At 33.4% G+C, this 23,309-nt stretch overlaps 1 protein-coding gene across 1 annotated transcript; it reads left to right on the top strand.

Moving 5' to 3' along the window:
* Positions 1-1,034: 1,034 nt before the first annotated feature.
* On the top strand, positions 1,035-6,440 carry LOC111887614 (wax ester synthase/diacylglycerol acyltransferase 4). The gene is made up of 5 exons (XM_023883778.3): positions 1,035-1,379; positions 1,922-2,497; positions 5,231-5,590; positions 5,684-5,821; positions 5,953-6,440. Exons 1-5 carry the CDS (start codon positions 1,173-1,175, stop codon positions 6,097-6,099), a joined length of 1,428 nt encoding a protein of 475 aa, XP_023739546.1. The 5' UTR covers positions 1,035-1,172; the 3' UTR covers positions 6,100-6,440.
* Positions 6,441-23,309: the final 16,869 nt, after the last annotated feature.

Here is a 23,309-nt window from a genome sequence, read left to right as displayed (position 1 = left end):
AAACATAAGGATCGAATATGTACAAAAAACAAAAGGACTTCTTTTTAAAAAAATGAAAGACTAAAAATGTATAAAATGAGAACTGAACCTGTAGTATCCGTTCATAAGTGTTGAATATGTACAAAAACAAGTTTAAAGACTTACTTTGAAAAAAAAAAAAAAAAAAACCTAAATATGTACAAACTATAAAATACATAACCATGTTAAATCATTTTCTTTAGTTTTATTATTTTGACAAATATTTTCAAATGATATATTTTTAATAACTAATATTGTTATCTTAGTTATATATTTTATAATTAGTTATAGTATTTTATAATTAATCAAAAAATTATTAGTATATAACATTTTAATATAATTATGGGGTAAGATACATATTATTAAGACAAAAAGAAATTTGGTATAAAAAATACCATTTGAATAACCACTAGGGATTTCAACATGCTTGGATTAACAAGTTTTGTAATTTGTACTTCCAATTTCAAAAACCAATTTAAATTTTCTTATAAAAAACATTTTGAAAAAGCACAATTTCTTCAAACAATGAGTGCTTATAGGGGTCAAAATTGTATGGCTGGAAAACGTTTGTACGTGTTTGTATGGTGAAGATTATCCATTATTTATCCATAAATTTAAAGTATGTATTCAACTCTAGTAATAATACCAATTTAATTAATATCATTGAATAGTTCTTTTATAGCTTATCAACCCATCGAAATTAATTTCTAATATACAGAAATTAATTATTAGTCCCTATTTACGATAATATTAAAAATGAGTAGTTAAGAATACATCGACAAAGAACACAGTAAAACCATAGAAACAACTAAAAATTTATATGGAAGGATAAAAGTCTTGCTTTAATTAAACGGCACCTACTACGCATGTGCCTCTCATAACTGAGATTGACCCCTTTGCCATAACAAAGTCGTTAAATCCAGAAAGAATACACAATCAATATGCATAATGCACAAGCCATAGTAACATACTGCGTTATATTTACTAAACTTCGGTGTGAAAAAGCAAAATTCTTGAATAAGGCGAGACTTAGGGGTACAGATAGATAACTTGTGAGCACACCATGTCATAGAGTACATATTAGGCTTGCTACGAGTCGAACACATTATATATCATTTAGCAGCAAGCAGAAACACACAGAGAGTTCGATATATATGGAGTTGAAGGTGAAGGTAGAACGTGTGGAAGATAAGGAAATGTCAGAACCGGTGAGCCCGACCGGCCAGTACTTCAACAGCTCGGTGCTTTCCATTTCTGTTATTAGCATCTTGGAGTTTGACAACCCCATTGATGACTCTTCAAGCCTTGCACTCATTAACGATGTCTTTCTTCCCATTAACCCTCGTTTCTCTTCTATTATGGTAACCCTACCATTCCTATTACTCTCATTCTTACTCTCTCTCTCTCTCTCTAGACATCTTTTTGTCTCTCTGTGTTGAATGTCGATGATGATCATCATGGTTATACATATATATGGTTCTTGCTTATGGTTCATTGATGTGAATGAGAAATGGTTAGAGAGTTTGGGTTTTACTTTTTTCTCGTGTATATATATATATATACTATCTTCAAGTGCATTGGTAGCATGGAGATATTGTTAAGTTCTTTGGTAGGAAGGAAGTAACAAATAGCAACCAATAGAGTCCAAAAGTGCTCATAAATCTAATGTGTTATTGTATTTTTTATTTATTAGTATGACTATAGAGTATAGACCCATCAGATAATGGAATCATGATTATGGATCAGGTGGACAGTTGAACACATACCAAATTTTCACATATACAGTAACTGTGATAATAATTATGTTGTTTTTATTGCACCTTTTCAAGGTTTAGTAAAACCAATACAAACAATGGTATTATGGGGAATTCACTAGTCATATATATTCTATTATTATTATCAGGTTGAAAACAAAGAGGGAGTGAAACACTGGAAGAGAGTCGAAGTCAAGGCTGAAGACCATATCAATGTTCCTTGTTTTCCCGAAGGTTTATCACCTAAATCTTACGATCATTACTTCAATGATTACTTGTCGAAAATGGCAATGGATCCACTCCCACAAACAAAGCCTTTATGGGAAATTCACGTCATCAAATACCCAACAAGCAATGCATCTGGAAGCGTTGTTTTCAAGCTTCATCATGCACTTGGTGATGGTTTCTCTCTTATGGGTGCTCTTCTCTCGTGTCTACAAAGAGCAGATAACCCTTCTCTCCCTTTGACATTTCCAAATTTTCAGAAAGCTGTGAAGCCAGATAATGAAGAGAAGAGCTTAATAAGTGTAGTACCACAGGCCATTAGTGGTGCACTAAACACAGTTATGGATTTTGGTTGGAGCGTTTTAAAGAGTAGTTTCTTGGAAGATGGCCGGACTCCGATACGCTCAGGCGAAGAAGGGGTGGAGTTCAAGCCAATCGATATTATGACGATGACATTCTCTTTGGATCAAATTAAGCAAATTAAGTCGCGTCTTCAAGTGGTAAGCATTTACTTCGTTTTAATTCACTTAAAGATCAATTATTGGTCTAAATAATAATGCATTATATATAAGGTATTAGACATATTAAATATTAGTTGGTCATATGCATTTATCTTATTTAATATGGTCGTCAATGGTCATGAGGAAAACATATCGGCACTCCAACATATATTATTGAATAGCTTTTCCTAGCAAAGTATAGATAAGGGCCATAAAGACATCAATGAGAAAATATTAATTAAGTAGGATCTCGTGTACCTATAGACCATAGGTGGAAATCAAAGGACTATAAATGAACGCACCGATATGACGTGATCTTCTAAACTAATTTATGGGATGTTAATATGTTATGCACACTATAGTTGAGATAAAGATAGAACAGTCAAACCGTGTGAATTGTATTAATTATATTTGGTACAAAACGTTATGGTTATTACTTGGTACAAATTGATAACGATAAATATCATCTTCTTGATCATTTTATATTGTAAATTTAGTACCAAACATATTGACTATCAATTTTTTTAATAAAATATTGATTGGTTTTTTTATAATACATAACAACCCTAATATCAAAACAAACATACAGAATAAGATAATAAATATTGGATATAATTGCATAACTATAATATTTCTACTGTGGTGAGATATTGGTTTTCTGCATTGAAAACATAGCAGGACCATTTATGTACGTTTTGTAGTTATTGTATGTAGGTTATATGTGTGATCAATAAAATATAAAAATCAATTATCCGTTCAAAAAGTTAAAAAAAAATCAATTCTAGTAAACCCAAGTTGGTCTAAGAATTAAGTCGATGATCGTAAGGGCAACAAATGGATTAGGGGCGACGTCTAGCGTCTACTTCGGATGGATTTCACCCTAATGGCTTTTCGTTCCGATAGCACATAGTATTTCTTATACTGCGGTAGATATGATATGATAGAAACTCAAATATCGTTGATTAAAAAAATAAAATAAAATAAAATAAAAAATGATTGGAAGAATGGCCAATTATCCATACAAGCATTATGCGCATCCCTATAAGTCTTAACATAAAAAAAAACATACAATATTGCAATTTAATAAATATACTACAAAACAAAAAAGATAAATGCCTACCAAATCTTAGCCCCATCTCATTCAAGACAATCTTTAATCACCCAACAGACTAAATATAGTGAGTCATACTACATCCTATACAAAGCAAGTACCTTTTCACATTGCTTTTTTAAGAACGTTTGACAGCATGGCTAGATTTTTGTAGGTGAGCTATTTGGTATAACAATTTATGTAGTTGATTTTACCAAAATTCTTAGAATATTTAATATTTCTTTCACATTACTGTATATATTACTAGCATGTATTTTAATGGAATAACAAGATTACAATGACATGTCACACTAAAATCAATATTATAAATAGTATAGTATGTAATTAACTTAAAACCGGGTTTTGAAGCTTAAATCCGAAAATCGGTTTTTATAAAAATTTATGCGTTTATCAACTAAGGTATTACTCAGGAGTCCAATAAAGCTGAATCTGTAATAGTAACTTGCAATTTGCTACAATTTATTAGATAATGTTAATAATAGCATTAGTGATCATATTGGTAGGTGAATGTACAGTTAGGTCTCTCTCATTTATGATAGAAATAAATGTGCATTGGTGGCTGTAATTTTGATATCTGTGTGTAGTTTAATAAAAGACTAATTATTAGTTTTATTATGTTTTTCTTTTTTTCTTTGAATTGTTGTCATATAATATATTAAAAATGAAAAACCAGCAGCAAATTGGCTGTGTACAAAAGGTTTATACGATTTACAAGAGAATCAAATAAGGCTTAGAACAACACAAGAGCAATCAGCAGCAAACCCCATTAAGAAACTAAAAAACGGTCTAATTCGGCTTTTCAATGTACTTTGAAACACTATCACCAAATCGCAATGTACACTTCATTCATTTTATTATGTGGGCTTGATATAATCAACATTTACATCAAGGATTAATGTCCGAATTAGGGGTGTTCATTTGGATTGATTGGTTTAATCCGATCCAATCAAATGAATCCAAATTGATATCGATTTTCAAAACATGGATCAGAATATTCCAAACTAAATTCAAATCCGATCTCATCCGAAACAATTACAATTCGGTTGGATCAGTTTTTATAATTTGGCTTTCAAAAACCAAAACATTTTCAAACAACATATAATTATAATATTACCTAATTCTACACAATAAGAGAAAAAAAGTTATTTACTTGTGATTTTAAATTTATAAACAACTAGTAAGAAAATATATTATAATTAAATATTTTATTAATAAAAAACTTTTGTGAGATAATACATATTGATGTTTTTCTTTATCGGGTGAAACATTTTGTACCTATTTGACAAAATAATAAATTACATAATTAATAGATAACTATAGATATGTATTATAAATAAATAAATAATAAACGTTCATTCGGTTTTTTTGGACTATTCGGTTCTTATTTTTAAACAAGAACCAATCTGAAATCCAAAGTAATAATTCGGTTTACTTAAAAACCAATCCAAAAATCCGAATATCCGAACCAAATAGTCCAATTGGACAATTCGGTTTTATCCAAATAGTGAATAGCCCTAGTCCGAATAGATTTGTAGAATCTAGAACTTTATTTTCTCAATATGAACTACTTGTTGTGTTCGTCTTACACTTCTCAATATGAATTTAAATTTGTTGTTAAACAGACAATAAATGACGTAGTTACTGGAATGATCTTTCTGGGGACTAGATTATACATGGAAGCAACAAATGAAGAATCAAGAAACGCAATGTCCACAGCATTGGTGTTGCTTAACACTAGATCTATTGGTGGATACAAGTCTGTGGATGAGATGGTTCAAAACGAGGAAGCTCAAATTCAATGGGGAAACCAATTTGGTTTCTTGCATGTTTCATTACCCGAGCTACACGAACACGACCACTCATTGAATCCACTCAAATTTGTTCAAGAAACACAGAATACAATCAAGAGGAAGAGAAACTCCTCTGGTGTTTATCTCACTGGAATGCTACTTGACTCTGTGAGAAAATATAGAGGTCCAGAGGTATCGCTATCTACATCATTTGTTAGCTCTGATATATTGTACTATATATCTTTCTCTCTGTATATCTTAACTTTGTGGGTAATTCGTGTAAAGGCGACAGCTGAATACATTCACAGCACGCTGAAGAATTCAAGCATGACTGTGTCAAATATGATTGGGCCACTTGAGAAGATGACTCTTTCTAATCAGCCAATTAAAGGCTTGTATTTCATGGTCCTCAATGTTCCGCAGGTATCATTACTTTTTCAACTAATTAACCTGATTGGTTGTTTCGAGTTATTTAGGATGCTTCATATATAATACTGTTTTGTATTCCACTCACAAACTGAGAAGTGTGTTCATGGATTCTGATTTTCTGGCAGAGTCTTACGGTGACAGTAATGAGTTACATGGACCAGCTGAGGATCGCAGTAGGAACCCAGAAAGGTTTCATAGATCATGTGAAGTTTCGGACATGCATTGAAAAGGCTTTTAGTATGATGTCCGATGCTGCACTTCAATCTAAATGAAAAGAAAGTACATACAAATAATCCTGAACCATGGTTTTCATATACTTTAAAGTTCACCTCAAGCAAAACAACAAAAATCATTTTATATTAAACCAATAATCTCTGTGGTTTTCATATTTATCTATATTGAAACGTATTTCTTCGGATGATCTTATACCATAATTAAGTGCCCATCTTCCTTTTGGTTATTTATTGATGTGACCATGATGTAATATCTATTTTCATTCTTGTTATTGATTGTTTAATTTCTTTTTGTAATTTTCAATGTTGCTTTTGTTTTTCACTTTTGATGATTTATTTGTAATTTCCATTTAAATCAAAATCGTTATTGTTTGTGTGTACATGTAGGGGACAACTTTTTCAAACATTATTAAGGGTGTGTTTGATTTGGCTTCTAATTAGGTCAAAAAGTGGACGAGTCCAAAATATTCAATTGACATGTTTGATACACCATCTAAAATATTGCACTTGGTCCATGAAACTTGGTAGATTCAGTCCACGATGAAAGATTGAAGGACCGGGCAACCATGGATAGAAATCGATTCTTCCCATTATGCATAAACCTCGACTCCTTAATAAAGTTATTATGCATTTTTCTGGTTTGGGCCTCTTTGGCCTTTTAGCCCTCTAACTAGGTTTAACCTAATTCATTATATATATATATATATATATATATATATATATATATATATATATATATATATATATATATATCAATGTTGTAAAAATACCGACTAAGACCCAATTAATCTTCAATTAATCCCTAATTAGGGGCTAGAAGGTGCTTAGCGATTAGTCAATGTCTACAAAATCAGTGAAATAGTAGCAAGCAATAAAGTTTTAATAATTTGAGAAAGTAATATGTCATTAGAAATTATTTGCGAAACGATTAATGTTGTAGTAATCATATTAACTTGTTTTGTTATGATATTAGTGGTATTTACGAATTTTTTTACGATATTACTTATGTTTAAGGTTTTAAAATTCAACAAATAAGCAATTTATGGTCGTTGCTTTATCCCCTGATTAATCCTATCATAGCCGATTAATCCTTTAATCCTGCTCCACCGAGTAGCTAATGTGAGCGTTATATATATATATATATATATATATATATATATATATATATATATATATATATATATATATATATATATATATATATATATATATATATATATATATATATATATATATATATATATATATACTACTGCGTACCCGCGCAATGCTGCGTCGGTTCATAGTTTCGTTCGACGAATTGTTTTAGGTGACAATAAGTATTCTTTCGATATATTGTTATGGGATAAACATAAAAGTTGATAATTTAGCTTAAAAAGGAAAATATGTTGTATTTTTAGGTTAAATATAATACTACGTTAATTTCGTTACAAATAAAAATATGTTGCTATTATAGGTTAAATATGAAAGTATGTTGAAATTATATGTTAAATATAAAAGTGTGTTGCTGTTATAGGTTAAATGTGAAAGTACGTTGCTTTTTTAGGTAATAAACAAAGTTACATTTTTGTTTTGGGATAAATAATGTATGTTACTATTTTATCTTACATAATTAAAAATTTACGTTACTATTTGGTGTCCAGTGCAATACGGCGAAAAGAAAATGTAGAAGCGTTGAATGGTGTTTTTTTTTTCAGTGAATATTTTTTTTTACGATGTACCTACCTTTAGATAAGAAACAAGTTTGTTAATGACAGCTCCAAAAGTGGAATCGATATAATGAGAACCGATTCTGATTCCTAAATTTTAAAATCGAATGAAATTAGGTCCGACTACAGATCTTATTTTGTTTGAAACATTTTGAACCTATTCTTAGTTAATATTTATATAAATTAATTTATAATGTTAAAAGTAACCAACTGTACTTGTTTAAATTTAAAGATCCTCTAATGAGAACCAAATCCAAACAAATAAAAAATTTAGACCAAAGCCCTATGGTTTAAACATATATTTTATCATTAATCATAGATTTTTTTTCTATCCTATTTTACATGTCTTGTTTTCTAATGAAATCTTTTTTGTTTAAATAAAAATTTTCAAATACTCGATTAATTTCCTTTTATTATCACAAGGACTTTCAAAACACAATTTCATATAATTCATTGAATTGCATATAAACCAAACACGATAGACAATTTACACTTAAAGATACAAAAGGTGATAATGTAAGAATATTAAAAAAAAAAGTTAAATAAACCAAATACCCAAGACCACTTGTGGAACCTAAAAAACACATAGGACAGACAATTCATCATTAAAAATACATATCCATATCACAGATTCTACAGGCATTCTGTTTGATATCAACTAAAAAATAGTCAAACTAACTAAAACTCTAAAAATAATCAACCAACAAAAAGAGATTTAAACAACATCAAAGCAACAGGGGGTAAAACCATCTAAATTTTGACAAAAAAAGATGAAAAGGAAGAGATAAGCAACAAAATGAGATCTGAACCACTCCAATCCAGCAAGGGACAAACTGTCCAAGTTTGACAAAACAATAAATAGGCCTATAACTCTGTGCTTAATCTCACTAAAATATACAATCTCTCCTTAAAAGCCTACACCTCTCATCTAGGTTTAGCAGATTATCATGAATGCCTTTCACACTCCTTCAAGGTTTCTCAGTTAAAGGTCAACAATTAAAAGAAGATGGAGTGAGATTAATGAACAGTTGTGTATTACAAAAATGTACAACAGTAAATCAAATCTCTATCTTTTTACATAGATGCATTAACATATAGAATAGACGCAATGTTTCAAAGATTTCCCAACCTTTGAGTTGATTCTTTAAGCTGATATACTATTCTCTACATGTCCAATTTTCCATTAGCTTGTCATTCCTGTCATCAACTTGTCAAAGCCAATAATAGTCATTTTACAAAATAACTTTCAACATGAATTCCTTTTTTTTTTTTTTTTTTTTTTTTTTTTTTTTTTTGCAAAATCACTTTTTTACACTACAAAGTGACTAAAATATTTTAATACTTCAAATAAGTTACCTAAAGTCGTCATCTAACAACATGAGTTGCTAGGTATGTCCATCCATCATATTCATCATCCCAATACACCATGGTGATTTTGTATGCAGGGGCATAGATGAAACAAAAGCAAAATCTCAAATTACAAAAAAAACAAAAGCAAAATTTTACTTTTGATGGTTTATTTGGAATTTCGATATAAATCATAATTGTTATTGTTTGTGTGTACATGTAGATGGACAACTTTTTCGAACATAATTGAAGGTGTGTTTGATTTGGCTTCTAATTGGGTCCAAAAGTGGACCGAGTCCAAAATATTCAATTCACATGTTTGATACACCTTTTAAAATATTGCACTCAGTCCATTAAACTTGGTTGATTCGGTCCACGATACAAGATTGAAGGACCGGAAACCATGGACAGAAATCGATTCTTCCCATTACGCCATATACATTGCCTCTTTCAGCTAAATAAAGTTATTATGTATTTTCTGGTTTGGACCTGTTTGGCCTTTTAGCCCTATAACTAGGTTTAACCTAATTCATTTTATATATATCAGTGTTATAAAAATATCGACTAAGACCCAATTAATCTTCAATTAATCCCTAGCTAGGGGCTATATAACCGACTTGAAGGCGCCTAGCAATTAGTCAATGTCTATAAAATGAGTGAAATAGTAGCAAACAATGAAGTTTTAATATGAGGAAGTTCTATGTCATTAGAAATTATTTAGTGTTGTAGTAATCATATTAACCTATTTTTTTATGATATTAGTGATATTTATGAACTTTTTTTATGATACTATTCATTTTTAATGTTTTAAAATTCAACGAATAAACAATTTACTGTCGCCGCTTCATCCCTCGATTAATACTTTCTTACCCGATTAATCTTTTAACCCTGTTCCACCGGTTAATGTCGAGCGTTATATATATATATATATATATATATATATATATATATATATATATATATATATATATATATATATATATATATATATATATGTTGTCTTTTCCTTTTCATTGTAATTCTACTCTCTATTTTTCAATAATGAAATCATAGTAGTATTTTGTTAAAAAGTTTACATGGTATCATACTCGTATTTGGTCAATCGTTTATGATACTAAAGACGAGGGGCACATAAAGTTGTGTCGTATTTAGTCCGTCAAAACTTTTGACGATTTTGGATATGTTTTTCTGATATGTTTCTTTATTTGGTTTGGTTGATTCGCAGTACAAGAGTAACAACCTATTCCGACGACATTTTTTAACCCTATGTCGACGATATTTCATCAGGATAAGCTATACCGAAGACCTCGTCAGCATAGCCTTGTCGCATAGGTGGAAATTGTCATCGAGATAGTTATGGCGAGATAGTTACCCTCTATGCTGATTACACATTGGCAGCACAAGTTTTGTCGGGAATGATTTTCGAAAATAATAACGTTTTATTAATTACTTTTACCTTTGACATGAAGTTGGAATAGGCCAAATCTATATCGACGACATTACGTCGGGATATGTTTACTATATAGTGACAACATGTTGTTAGCAAAATTTTGTGAGTATTTTTTTAGACTAAGCTATAGCAATGACATGTCGTCGGTTGGACCCCTTTTTACTGCCCGACGTCCTACTTTTAGCATGTGCGTACGAGTTTTGTCATTATTTCTATTGCTTGTGTGGTCTCTGGTTCATGGTTGTAGGGTTTCCTATTCTCCGATCGGAGTCGGTCGGTCACGTGGGTCCCACGACTTGCGCACGGCAAAGAACCGAGGGTAAACACGGTCTGCGTCTTGTAAGACATAAAATCAATAAGCATGGGAAGTATTCACAGTGCGATCATACCAACACTAATGCATGGATCCTATCAGAACTCCGCAGTTAAGCGTTCTTGGGTGAGAGTATTACTATGATACAACCACATTGTTCAAATTCAAGTCTATTACATACCAAAATGAGATACAATAAACTAGCACTTTTTAAACTAACATAAAATCAATCATCATCATCATATTCTTCTTCCGCCCCCTCAGTTTCCTTGGTCTCATTGGTTTGTCGAGAGGTATTTCCTCGCATGTCACAATTAGATAGAAAGTTAGGAATTGGTGGTGTTGTGAAGTTAATAATACATGCCGCCAACAAGTCATTATACTGTTGCAAATATTGTTGCATTTCTTGGGTTAATACAACAAACTGGTAATTAATCACTCGTATTTTGAGATTGAAATTGGGAAGATTTGGAAGATCATTGATTCGGAATTAGACCTATTTTGGTGGTTGGTTTATTTCCTACTCCGCGACTATGTATGGGTCTCGTCGCGAAGGCACGACTAAGAAATTTTTTCTCATTTATCATTTCACCCTCCTCGACCTTTGTTTTCATTTTCTCATACTTTTCTTAAATCTTCTCCTAAAATAAAGAAAAGAAATAACATAGAATAAGTAAAACAAACAAGTAAATGTAAACACTAAAATAATAATAATATACCTTAAACAAAAAAATCACAACTATCGTATTAATTTCGTTTATCACTTACTCATTCATCTTGTGCGTGACTTGTACACCAACCCGAGGCTTTTTTGAAGCACATCTGTCTCCAACCCTCAATATGTTGCGGCTACGATCCTTGTTGTTCCAATAATAAGACAAAAACAATAAATATATTCGTATAACTGTTAATAACAATTTTATATAATACAAATATATTTTATTACCTCTAAATGACATCTTTGAGCATATGAACTTCAACTATGAGCACTTGTATGAGTAAGTTTTGCCATAGCACATTCTTTTTCCAGCATACGTCTATATCACAGGGTCAAAACAACAAATCAATCATGTTATTCCAAGCATCGACATACCAATTAGTCGGTGAATGTCTTCTTGCAGTTTCCACATCCACATATCTGTTGATCCTATCAAAATAATTTTCGCATCATGCGTGCGATCTCTATATGCTCTTTGCATGTCGGCTTGGATACCCGCTCGAATTCATTCCCACATTTTTGTATGTAGAAACTATCAAAATCAAAACATGTCTACAAGAAAACATATTTGATTAGTAAAATAAATATTTAATAAGTGTAAAATTCAATACATATAAAAAATATTGTATGCATACTTCTAACAAGGGATATATAACATCTTTGTACTTGAAAGGAAAACGACGCCAAGATGGATAATGCAACAATACCTTTTATCCTACCTTATTTGAGATCAATCTAACTAATAGTTGCTCGTTATCCCCTATGAATCGTTAGGGATCCCCGGAGGTATCAAGTCGTCCGACTAAAGGTTGTTTACTGTTATCATCATACGCTTAAGAAAAATTAAGTTCCTTCCTAGGCTACACACATTCTTCAGATTTGCTACATTCACACATAGAATTGGAAATTTAGAAATATTGACATTAAAAGCATACTCAATACTTAAGAATTTCATGTAACTTACAAGATTTACAACCCAACGATAAACTGTGTGCACCCCCATATAGAGGTTTGTCCCCACCATCTCTTTTATTTCCCATCGGCATCGATACATGTGATGCCATATGTTTAACAAATATTATAGACATTCAAAATATATAATATACTTTAAAAAAAATTATAAGCAACATTTAAAAATTTAATATTATAAGAAATCATGATATGTAATAATCGTAACATACTGTCAATAAGAATGATCACTAGAACAATATACTGCTACGACATTATCATCAGTGTAATAGTTTTCATTATTTATTTCTTCATCATTATCTGACGAGTACATATCACCACCATTATCTTCATCGTTAATGAAATCGTCGTTTTTTTATAGTAGGATCAATATTCCTCCTAGCAGCCACACTCTATTCACCAGCTTCACCTAAAGTTGTCTAGATAGAAAGTGCCTATATCAAAAACCAAGCTAAAATCAGTTGATTGAGTATCATTTACGACATGTATCTCATTAAGTGTCACACCCAAAAACCATGAACGGCGGAAACGTTCTGGGGCGGAGGACGTCATGTAAACATATCTATGTAATAGTATAGTAATGTACTGTAATGTTCTGCGTGTGCTAGCTGTAACGTGTGTCCTCTCTCTATCTAGCATGTATAGTAATGTATTGTGTGTACTAGCTATAATGTGTGTTCTCTTTCTCTATCTAGCATGTATAGTAATATACTGGGAGTACTACTCGAACTGACTCATGAATGAACTGACTCGTGGTATGTTTCATTGTTCTAGTAATAGTATTAGTAACCTTTTGTGCTACCCCTATGTTAACTTACTAGTGAAGTAACTGGTACGTAGGAACATGGAAGTATACCCTTGCTACCCAAGGGTATTGAATGGACTGAAAGAACCTTTATGACTATATATGTACACATGATATATAACTAACAGTTAAACGACCTTTGGACGGATACCCGATACCCTACCAGACCACATCTCAACGGCGAAAAGGAAATAGGGCAGGCAGGCCTTCCGAAGCCTTTTAAACATCTATATCTATATATCTTATAAATCTAACATTTTTCCTTGAATCTCATGCATTTGAAAGTCTCAAGACACCGCATTCATTTGAAACTCCCATGACTTTTCAATTTCTTTCTAATAATAATTATAAGTTGGTTAATAATGTTAAATAAATATGAAACCTAAAGTGTAATCATATATAAACTAAATTTCAATATTAAAATAATATATTTATTTTTATTTATAAAGTTATGTCTTTATCTTTTAACATATTATACTTTATTTATTAATTTTAAAATGTTGTTGTATGTAACTGATTATCATTTTAAAGCTACAACTTTTGAACAATTTGGAAAAAATACTTAAATTGTTAATTTAAATATAACATTATATGATCAACTTAAATATAAAATTTAGTTCAACTTAAACAATGCAAATAATATTTTATATTAAAAGTGACAAATTGTAGTATCTTTTTAAATAATGACTATAAGTTTGTTTATAAAGCTAAATAAATATCAAACCTAAAGTGTAATTATAAATAAAATAAATTATAATATTAAAATAATATCTTTACTTTTATTTAGAAAGTTATATCTTTAATTTTTAACATTTTATACTTAATTTATTAGATTTAATATGTTGTTATATGTAAACCATTATCAGTTTAAAGCTACAACTTTTGAACAGTGTGGACAAAATACTTAAATTGTTAATTTAAATATAACATTAAATGATCAACTTAAATATAAATTTCAGTTTCACTTAAAAAACCCAAATAATATTTTATGAATAGTTAAAAGTAATAAATTGTAATGCTAAATGCAAAAACTAAATTGTAATATCAATTTAACTAAAATATTTTCTAAAGATATTTTTATAATCATTTAAATTTTCTTATATGTAGCTTAAAATAACTTACAATAACAATAGTTAAAACTAACTTTATATAAATGATTATATTGTTACCTTTAAAAACAAAAACCATTTTTTTATGTTTTAAATAATTACAATGATAGAAATTAAAACGTTAAACAAATAAAATTTAAAAAATTAATTAACAATAACGAATAACATTAAACCATATATTATTTTTTATTCTCAATAATGAGTAACCCGTGGATAGAGGTCATTCAAACGATTAAGATTATATAGTTTTAATAGATGCATATATATTATAATATAATTCAAAATAATTAATATGTTATATCAATTTCGTATACGAATTATGATATTAAATTTAAAAACAACGTTATTGTTATATTTAAGAAAACATATATTTGTAAAGATTTCAACTATATAGATGTTTATGCGCAACGCGCGGATATTCACCTAGTTTCTTATATAACTATACATACATAGACATGCAATTGATAATATAAAAGCATAAAATAAGTTTCTTAAAACCTTTGAACATGATTTCTATCTAAGAAAAGATCGACTTGATGTGAATCTATAAAACGGGTTGAAAGCATGAGTTTGATAAAACAGTTTAAGTATAAAGAAACATTTGTTTGAAACACAATTGTAAATGAGTTTGAAATGAAACATACAGAGTATAACGAAGAGTTTAATAAGGATTTTTAAACATATAAAATGTTTATAAATCATTTGACGAAAACTATTTGGTAAAATGGCTAATGAGTAGCAAATCATTTGAATGCCGCTTATTAATCACATGTGATTGATATAATAACTAGCATGATTCTACTTGTATCCCCCCAATAAAACATTTAAAACATTAATTAAGGGGTATGAACTCACCTGTTGTGAGTGGTACGGATGAACTGAAGAGGTAGGATGGCTAGGTGTCAAGTGAAGTCTTGAACACACTCTATGATCCTAGTTAACATATAATATCACATATATGTATCAAATTAGTCTATAAACAACTAATAAACAAAGTCAAGAAACCCTAGGACATGTTAAACACCTTTAACAAGTGTTATTAGCCTCTAGGATTGCATCTAGGTGTTGTAGGGACAAGCTAGTGTGTGTAGGGTTCAAGGAAAACTCCCTAATGGAGTTCACGGCCCTAATGTCACCAAAAAATGAGTTTACGGTTGTAAAATCATGATTTTACGACCGTAAACTCATACTTACATGACCATTTGATGTTTGAGGCTCTACAAGACCCTAAGAAGCAATTCTACTTAATGTCAAGGTCTTTGGAAGAGTTTAGGGCATCCTTTAACTCCTTTGAGGAGTTCACGGCCCTGGGACCAAACCCCTTGGAGAATACAGCTGTAATCTCCCATGGAAGGGTGTTTTTGGTGATTTCAAGTCCCTAATTTAATTAAGAACTAATCTAGGCTAGTGTTTAAGGCTTTAGGAGAGTTTAAAGCACACTTTGGCCCTTTTGTTTGGAGTTCACGGTCCAAGAACTCCTTGGGTCGTGAACACCTTACTCTAGGTGTTCTAGGGGTGTTTTCTAGTCCTAAACACATTAGCGTACAAGTCTAAACTAGTTGCATTGCAAGAGGAAGGGACTAGGGCACTTTTTGGCCCTTAAAGAAGGGTTTACGGTCCAAGAACTTCTTGGGCCGTAAACTCTTAAATCTAGATGTTTCCTTGTGATTTCTTGATGCTAAGACACATAAAAAGCCCTATATCACTCTTAGATAGAAGGACTTACAATTTGGAATGAAAAGCTGAAGATCCTTGAGAGAGAATTCGGCTTTTATCTAGTTGGAAATGTAACAAATGAATAAATATGGCTCAGAATCCTATATATACTCCTGGGGTTTTTGGCAGAAAATAATTTTATTCAGGTATTGAACTCTAATATCATAGAGTTTTGGAATAATAGAGTTGCACAATACCCTGGTGCATCCTCTCTCCTGATATCCCTTAAAGTGTAAATCCTGAAATACCCAAACTTATACCAAAAGTATGAAAATTTACTGCAACTGTTCTAACTTCTATTGACTTGATATATTATACAGAATGGAAATTTCGGGTTCTCACGTCATCCCCCTGTTAGAGGGAATTTCGTCTCGAAATTAGAATTTATGTAAGGAAGTAGGTAGGAATGATCGAGTCATGAGGTGGGATCTTCCTAATCGATTGGTTCTCGCGCTCCTAAGTGAATTCGGGTCCTCGGTTGGTATCCCAACGAACCTTCACTAACGGGCGACGGCGTTGCTTCGTCCGCATGACCTCTCAGTCGAGGGTCACTACGGTTCTTTCACGAAGGCGGGGATCTCGTTAATCTCGATCTCGTCGAGTGGGATTACGAGAGTCCTGATGGAAAGGTACTGTTTCAAGATTGAGACGCGAAGGGTAAAATGTACGTTACTACGCTCGCGGAGTAGGTCTAGTCTGTGAGATACAGGACCGATTCTGGTAAGAATCTCGGAGGTCCTGACTATCTTGGATTTAGCTTTCCACGCGATACGAAGCGTATTAAGCCATTCCCAGAGTGAGTTTTCCTAAGGAACTTGGTCACTCACTTGGAATTCCCAAGGTTTCTTTTTATTGCTTAACTTCCCAGTCAAAGGCCACCCTCTGCTGGGTCAAGTCATAAGGGTTTCTGTAATATGCGAGGAGTTCTGGATAAACTATGACCGTAGGTCTGTAAGACCTAGAATTTGGCGAATTTTTTTCGGCGTCTTCGGTGCCAACCAATTCCCAATGGTTTTGGATAAATTGACAGAGTACTCAAGGATTTCCACATCACTAATAGTGTGCCTTCGGAATTTGACTCTCCAATTCCAAAACTCGTGTTCAGAGAACTTTGCGAAAAGTATCTATGAGGGTAATGTTTCCGTGGGTTCCTTCTTACTACGAGGGTAGATAAGTAAGTCGTTACATGGAGAATGACGAATTGATCCAAGTAAGAAAGACGGACCCTATTCATTAAACTCATGAATGCTTCGGGCGTATTGGTCCTATCCAAGGGGTATCACTATGGACTCGAAGTGTCCGCATCGAGTTCGGAAGGTAATCTTCCGGACATCCTTCCCTAACACTCAAACTAGTGATATTCGGATCTCAGGTCCATTTCTGAAATAATTCTTTCCTTGCGTTTGCTCAACCAATTCATCTACGCGAGGTAGAGACAACGATTTATAATGGAAAATCTTGACGGAGACCTCGATATAAGAGGTACATACGATGCAATCTGTCGACCTCTGGAAGAATAAGAACAGAGCTCTCCAGGGTGAGAAGCCTAGTCTTCCAATTCTATTTCTGTGCAGTTCGCTAAGTTGTCCGGACTGTTCTTGTATCTCCGTAGTTGTTTAGACTGTAGGGCGATCTGTTTACAGGAGTCATATTGGGTTCTAAGTTTGTTCGCATGACGATGTGATTACTCGTAGCTTGGGCAGTCTCTGTCCTGAAGTTCATATTAGAATTCATACATGGTTCCACGATCACAATCTTGTGTATACGAGCCGTATATAATTCAGATTGAAAAGATAGTCGAATAACTGATTCTTATTTACCTTCACATCCCGATGAGGAAGGAAGTTAAAGTGGAATCATCAATTCTAAACATGTAGAACCTTGATTATATATCACCCTTATGTATACATTCTTCAGTGATAGATCAACCGTATGAATCGTTGGATTGAACTTGACGTACTGCACGAGTGATACTGCGAGGATTTCTTCGGAAAGGAAAAGAACTATGTGGTACTCCATGCATGAGTACTTCGGTGTTTTGATATGACAGTTTCGCTGGAAAGGCGATTTTGAAGAAAGAGATGTACGTATGAAGCTGGTTTTGTGCGGATCCAATTGAATCGATTCGTATGATAATGTCGAAATCATAAGGAAACTTAAAGACATTAGATTTGAATGCAACCATCAACAGAGTTACAGTACTTTAGACTTACTACAAGACTATTGTCGCGGATAAGGTATAATACAAAAGACAAGTATACACAACACGAGCATCCCTATACCGACGGGATCTCGCAAAAGGTAAGACTATAGTTGCACTAGTTTCGGATGGTTTACAAGTCTGTTACAACAAAATACCTAAATTACATTAACGTGGTTCCAGAGCAGGTCCTCCTGCAGCTGTGATCCTGAGAATCTTCCCGTCTGCGTCGGAGTTCTTCTCTATCGGGCAATCCTTTTTGAGGTGTCCAATTTCACCGCATTGGTAACATATCTGGACAACACCAATATTGATCGTGGAAGTGAAGTGTCGAGTAGGAGTTATGGGGACACGGTTGCTTTCGTTGATCTTCTCTTTTGGGCAATTTCTGTAATAGTGCCCTGCCTCACCCCAACTATAGCAAACTAGGCTTGCTCCAGTGGTGGAGGTAGTTCTACAGAAACGAGAAATGTGCCCTATCTTGTTGCAATTATTGCATTGCCGGACTCGGCAAATTTCCTTGTGGTGATAGCTGCACCGGTCGCACTTCGGGAGTGTTCTTTTATTTGGTTTGCTCGGTACTGGGATGGCAGAGGTTTCCACTTGTTGTTGTTGCATGGCAATTCTCTGAAATCGCTTGCGTTCTACTTGGGCTTGAGGTTTTCGTTTCTTGAGCTCTGAGTTGTTGTTTTGAGCGATGGCGACTGTTACTATTTGTTGATTTCTCGGATCGTTAACACGATCGGGATTGTCAACTCCTTTTTCAGTCTTGTTTGCATTGACAGTGTTGCGGTTTGCAAGGACAGGTGTCATGACAGCCATTACGGCAGCTGTAACTATGGCTTGAAAAGTAGCGGTGTCCATAGGAAAAGCAGAGGTTTCGTTGTTCGGCTAGCTGTTTCCGGATGAAGACATGATTCTATAACACGAAAGATAAGGATTTTGTGAGCGATTCTGGTTGACCCTAGATGTACTTCGATTGTTCAAGTAAAGAGTAAGAGTATGTTCTCGAAATTTTGACCTACATCCCTATGATGCAGTCCTAGTACGGATTGGAATTATGTTCGCGAAGGTTTGACCTACATCCCCATGATGTAGTCCTAGTACTGAGTGGAAGTGTGTTTGTATAATGGTCTCAAGACGTTTGTCATTCAAGCCAAGGTACCGTTGGTTGGTGAATAACATGATCCAACCACTAAAAGAGACGTGGAAATGTGTCCGGAGCTAGCTTGCTATAGTCCAATGAATTGACTAAAGCATGTTTCAGATAGACTCCAATGAAAGTATGATAAGAGTACATGAATAAATAATGACACAAAAGTTAGCCGACTGTCAATATCTTTGATGTTCATGACGTAAAAGTTTGGGAAAATGACCTTGTAAAAGGTCTTACATCATATCCAGATAAGATAGTTCTTGACAGCAAAAAGACCTAACCAAAAGTACTTACAGTACACAATAGTTTCATAGAAAATGCCACATCGGGCATAGACAGAAAAACGATTCCTTTTAACAAGGAAAATAAAGTAAAGCATCTACTACTGGCGATGGTCATCCCTCTGGTGAACTCTCAGTTCAGCCAGTTGACGTTCCACATCAAGTAGGTGTCTTTCGTACACCCTTTGGCGTATGCGGAGTTCTATGACTTCAGCTCGTGATTCAGCTAGTGCTTGCAGCAAGGTTTCATGGTTTCTCTCAGATCTCTCACGAGCATCTTCTAGACGAATGGTGCGGAGGGTATGCATTCTCACATCGGCGACAACTTCGGTGATCTGATGTAGGGCTGTCCTGCCTTGAATCTCATTTTGGGCCACTCTACGGACCAGGATTGGCAAGATTCTATCTGCTGAGCCCCGATTGTTCAGGTCATAAAAGCTTCGGTCACCATTAAATGGCATGGGCTGATCTTGTCCTTGGCTCCATGTTTCCAAGCATTCCACCCACTCAGGCATCGGGCTATGAAAAGTCGGACGAGGGTTAGGAATTGGAAAGGGAGCTGCCTGGGGTAGGTTCTCAACCTCTGGTTCGGAGTTAGCACCTTCTGAAAGGTCTTCATCATGGTGATCATTCACATGGATAGGATGATCATTCTCTGGTTCTTCTTCAAACCATCCAACAATGACCTCATTCGGAAGGTACGGGTTGCCGTGGGGATGGAGTCCAGCCATGTTATCTACGCGAGAATTGGGGTAAGAAAATAATTATTAGACGAACTATCTAGATAATTATTTAGAAAATCTTCATTAGTTACGTCACTATCTGTGAAGTGCATACCGGTTATATGTAATCAAAACAGGATAGGCCTTCGAATAAGCGACCTTAACTCCAAATTCACACAGAATAGGGGTAAAGCAAAATTTTTGCAGATTCTAAGTCTATAACATCCTAGTTAAATATAACTTTAGTGTATATACTTAACAACTATCAACTTAGTTAAGAAGATCCCGTTTTAGTTCTCAAGTATAAGTACTTATAGTAACACCAAATACCCCTATAGTATTTTAAGTTTAATGTTATGTTCTACTGCTCTCATTGTGGTATTGTTGGTAAGATTTTAGACTCGTTGTAACCACACAACTACACTTAGGCACATGCTAATCAACCCTCAGATAATATAGTTGATCAGGCTATATCTACCCAGTTTTGACTATATGTCTCTAAGTCCACCTGTGTTGCCCAACAATCGTAATTCTTTTGTACTGTCCTAGTGACACTGATTTTAGTATGAATGCAGGCACGTATACTAAATTAAATATTTTACTATTTAAAGTATAAGCTCTTGGTCAGAGTATTTTTAATCCCTATGTATTTATAGTTAGTATATCTTTTATGGGTTGATATACTTAATTCACTATAAACAATGCTCTGATACCAATCTGTCACACCCCAAAACGATGAACGGCGGAAACGTTTTGGGGCGGAGGACGTCATGTAAACATATATATGTAATAGTATAGTAATGTACTGTAATGTTCTGCGTGTGCTAGCTGTAACGTGTGTCCTCTCTCTATCTAACATGTATAGTAACGTATTGTGTGTACTAGCTGTCATGTGTGTTCTCTCTCTATCTAGCATGTATAGTAATGTACTGTGAGTACTACTCGAACTAACTCATGAATGAACTGACTCATGGTATGTTTCATTGTTCTAGTAATAGTATTAGTAGCCTCCTGTGCTACCCCTATGGTAACTTACTAGTGAAGTAACTCGTACGTATGAACATGGAAGTATACCCTTGCTACCCAAGGGTATTGAATGGACTGGAAAAAACTTTATGACTATATGTGTACACATGATATATAACTAATAGTTAAACGACCTTCGGACGGATACCCGATACCCCACCAGACCACATCTCAATGGCGAAAAGGAAATAGGGCGGGCAGGCCTTCCTAAGCCTTTTAAGCATTTCTTATATAACAATACATACATAGACATGCAATTGATAATATAAAAGCATAAAATAAGTTTTGTAAAACCTTTGAACATGATTTCTATCTAAGAAAAGATCGACGTGATGTCAATCTATAAAATTGGTCGAAAGCATGGGTTTGATAAAACAGTTTAAGTATAAAGAAACATTTGTTTGAAACACAATTGTAAATGAGTTTGAAATGAAACATACAAAGTATAATGAACAGTTTAATAAGGATTTTTAAACATATAAAATGTTTATGAAAATCATTTGAAGAAAACTGTTTGGTAAAACGGCTAATGAGTAGCACATCATTTGAATGCCGCTTATTAATCACATGTGACTGATATAACAACTAGCATGATTCTACTTGTATCCCCCCATATAACATTTAAAAGCATTCTGATTAAGGGGTATGAACTCACCTGTTGTGAGTGGTACGGATGAACTGTAGAGGTAGGATGGCTAGGTGTCAAGTAAAGTCTTGAACACACTCTATGATCCTAATTAACATATAATATCACATATATGTATCAAATTTGTCTATAAACAACTAATAAACAAATTCAAGACACCCTAGGACATGTTAAACAACTTTAGCAAGTGTTATTAGCCTCCAGGATTGCATCTAGGTGTTGTAGGGACAAGCTAGTGTGTGTAGGGTTCAAGGAAAACTCCCTTGGAGATTACAGCCGTAATCTCCCATAGAAGGGCGTTTTTTGTGATTTCAAGTCCCTAATTTAACTAAGAACTAATCTAGGCTAGTGTCCAAGGCTTTAGGAGAGTTTAAAGCACACTTTTGGCCATTTTGTTTGGAGTTCACGGTCCAAGAACTCCTTGGGCCATGAACACCTTACTCTAGGTCTTCTAGGGGTGTTTTCTAGTCCTAAACACATTTGGGTACAAGTCTAAACTAGTTGCATTGCAAGACGAAGGGACTAGGGCACTTTTTTCCCCTTAGAGATGGGTTTACCTTCCAAGAACTTCTTGGGCCGTAAACTCTTAAATCTAGATGTTTCTTTGTGATTTCTTGATGCTAAGACACATAACAAGCCCTATATCACTCTTAGATAGAAGGACTTACAATTTGGAATGAAAAGCTGAAGATCCTTGAGAGAGAATTCGGCTTTTTCTCTAGTTGGAAATGTAACAAATGAATAAATATGGCTCAAAATCCTATATATACTCCTGGGGTTTTTGGCAGAAAATAATTTTATTTAGGCATTGAATTATAATATCATAGAGTTTTGGAATAATAGAGTTGCATAATACCCTGGTGCATCCTCTCTCCTGATATCCCTTAAAGTGTAAATCACGAAATACCCAAACTTACACCAAAAGTCTGAAAATTTACGGCAACTGTTCTAACTTCTATTGACTTGATATGTTATACAGAATGGAAATTTCAGGTTGTCACATTAAGGACACCGATACATAGATCATCTTAAAGTTTTTGATGATGAACCTCTTCCACAACTCTCTGGTTTTTGTTTTGAGT

This window comes from Lactuca sativa, chromosome 8 (genome assembly GCF_002870075.4).
Source record: "Lactuca sativa cultivar Salinas chromosome 8, Lsat_Salinas_v11, whole genome shotgun sequence".
Classification (NCBI taxonomy): Eukaryota; Viridiplantae; Streptophyta; class Magnoliopsida; order Asterales; family Asteraceae; genus Lactuca; species Lactuca sativa.
The sequence above is the reverse complement of the archived record's forward strand: the minus strand, read 5'-3'. Positions and strand labels throughout refer to the sequence as shown.

Coding starts and splice junctions, on each gene's coding strand:
- LOC111887614 (XM_023883778.3), top strand. CDS start 1,173: ATGGAGTTGAAGGTGAAGGTAGAACGTGTGGAAGATAAGGAAATGTCA. Junction 5,591..5,683: donor GAAAATATAGAGGTCCAGAG/GTATCGCTATCT, acceptor ATTCGTGTAAAG/GCGACAGCTGAATACATTCA. Junction 5,822..5,952: donor TGGTCCTCAATGTTCCGCAG/GTATCATTACTT, acceptor ATTTTCTGGCAG/AGTCTTACGGTGACAGTAAT.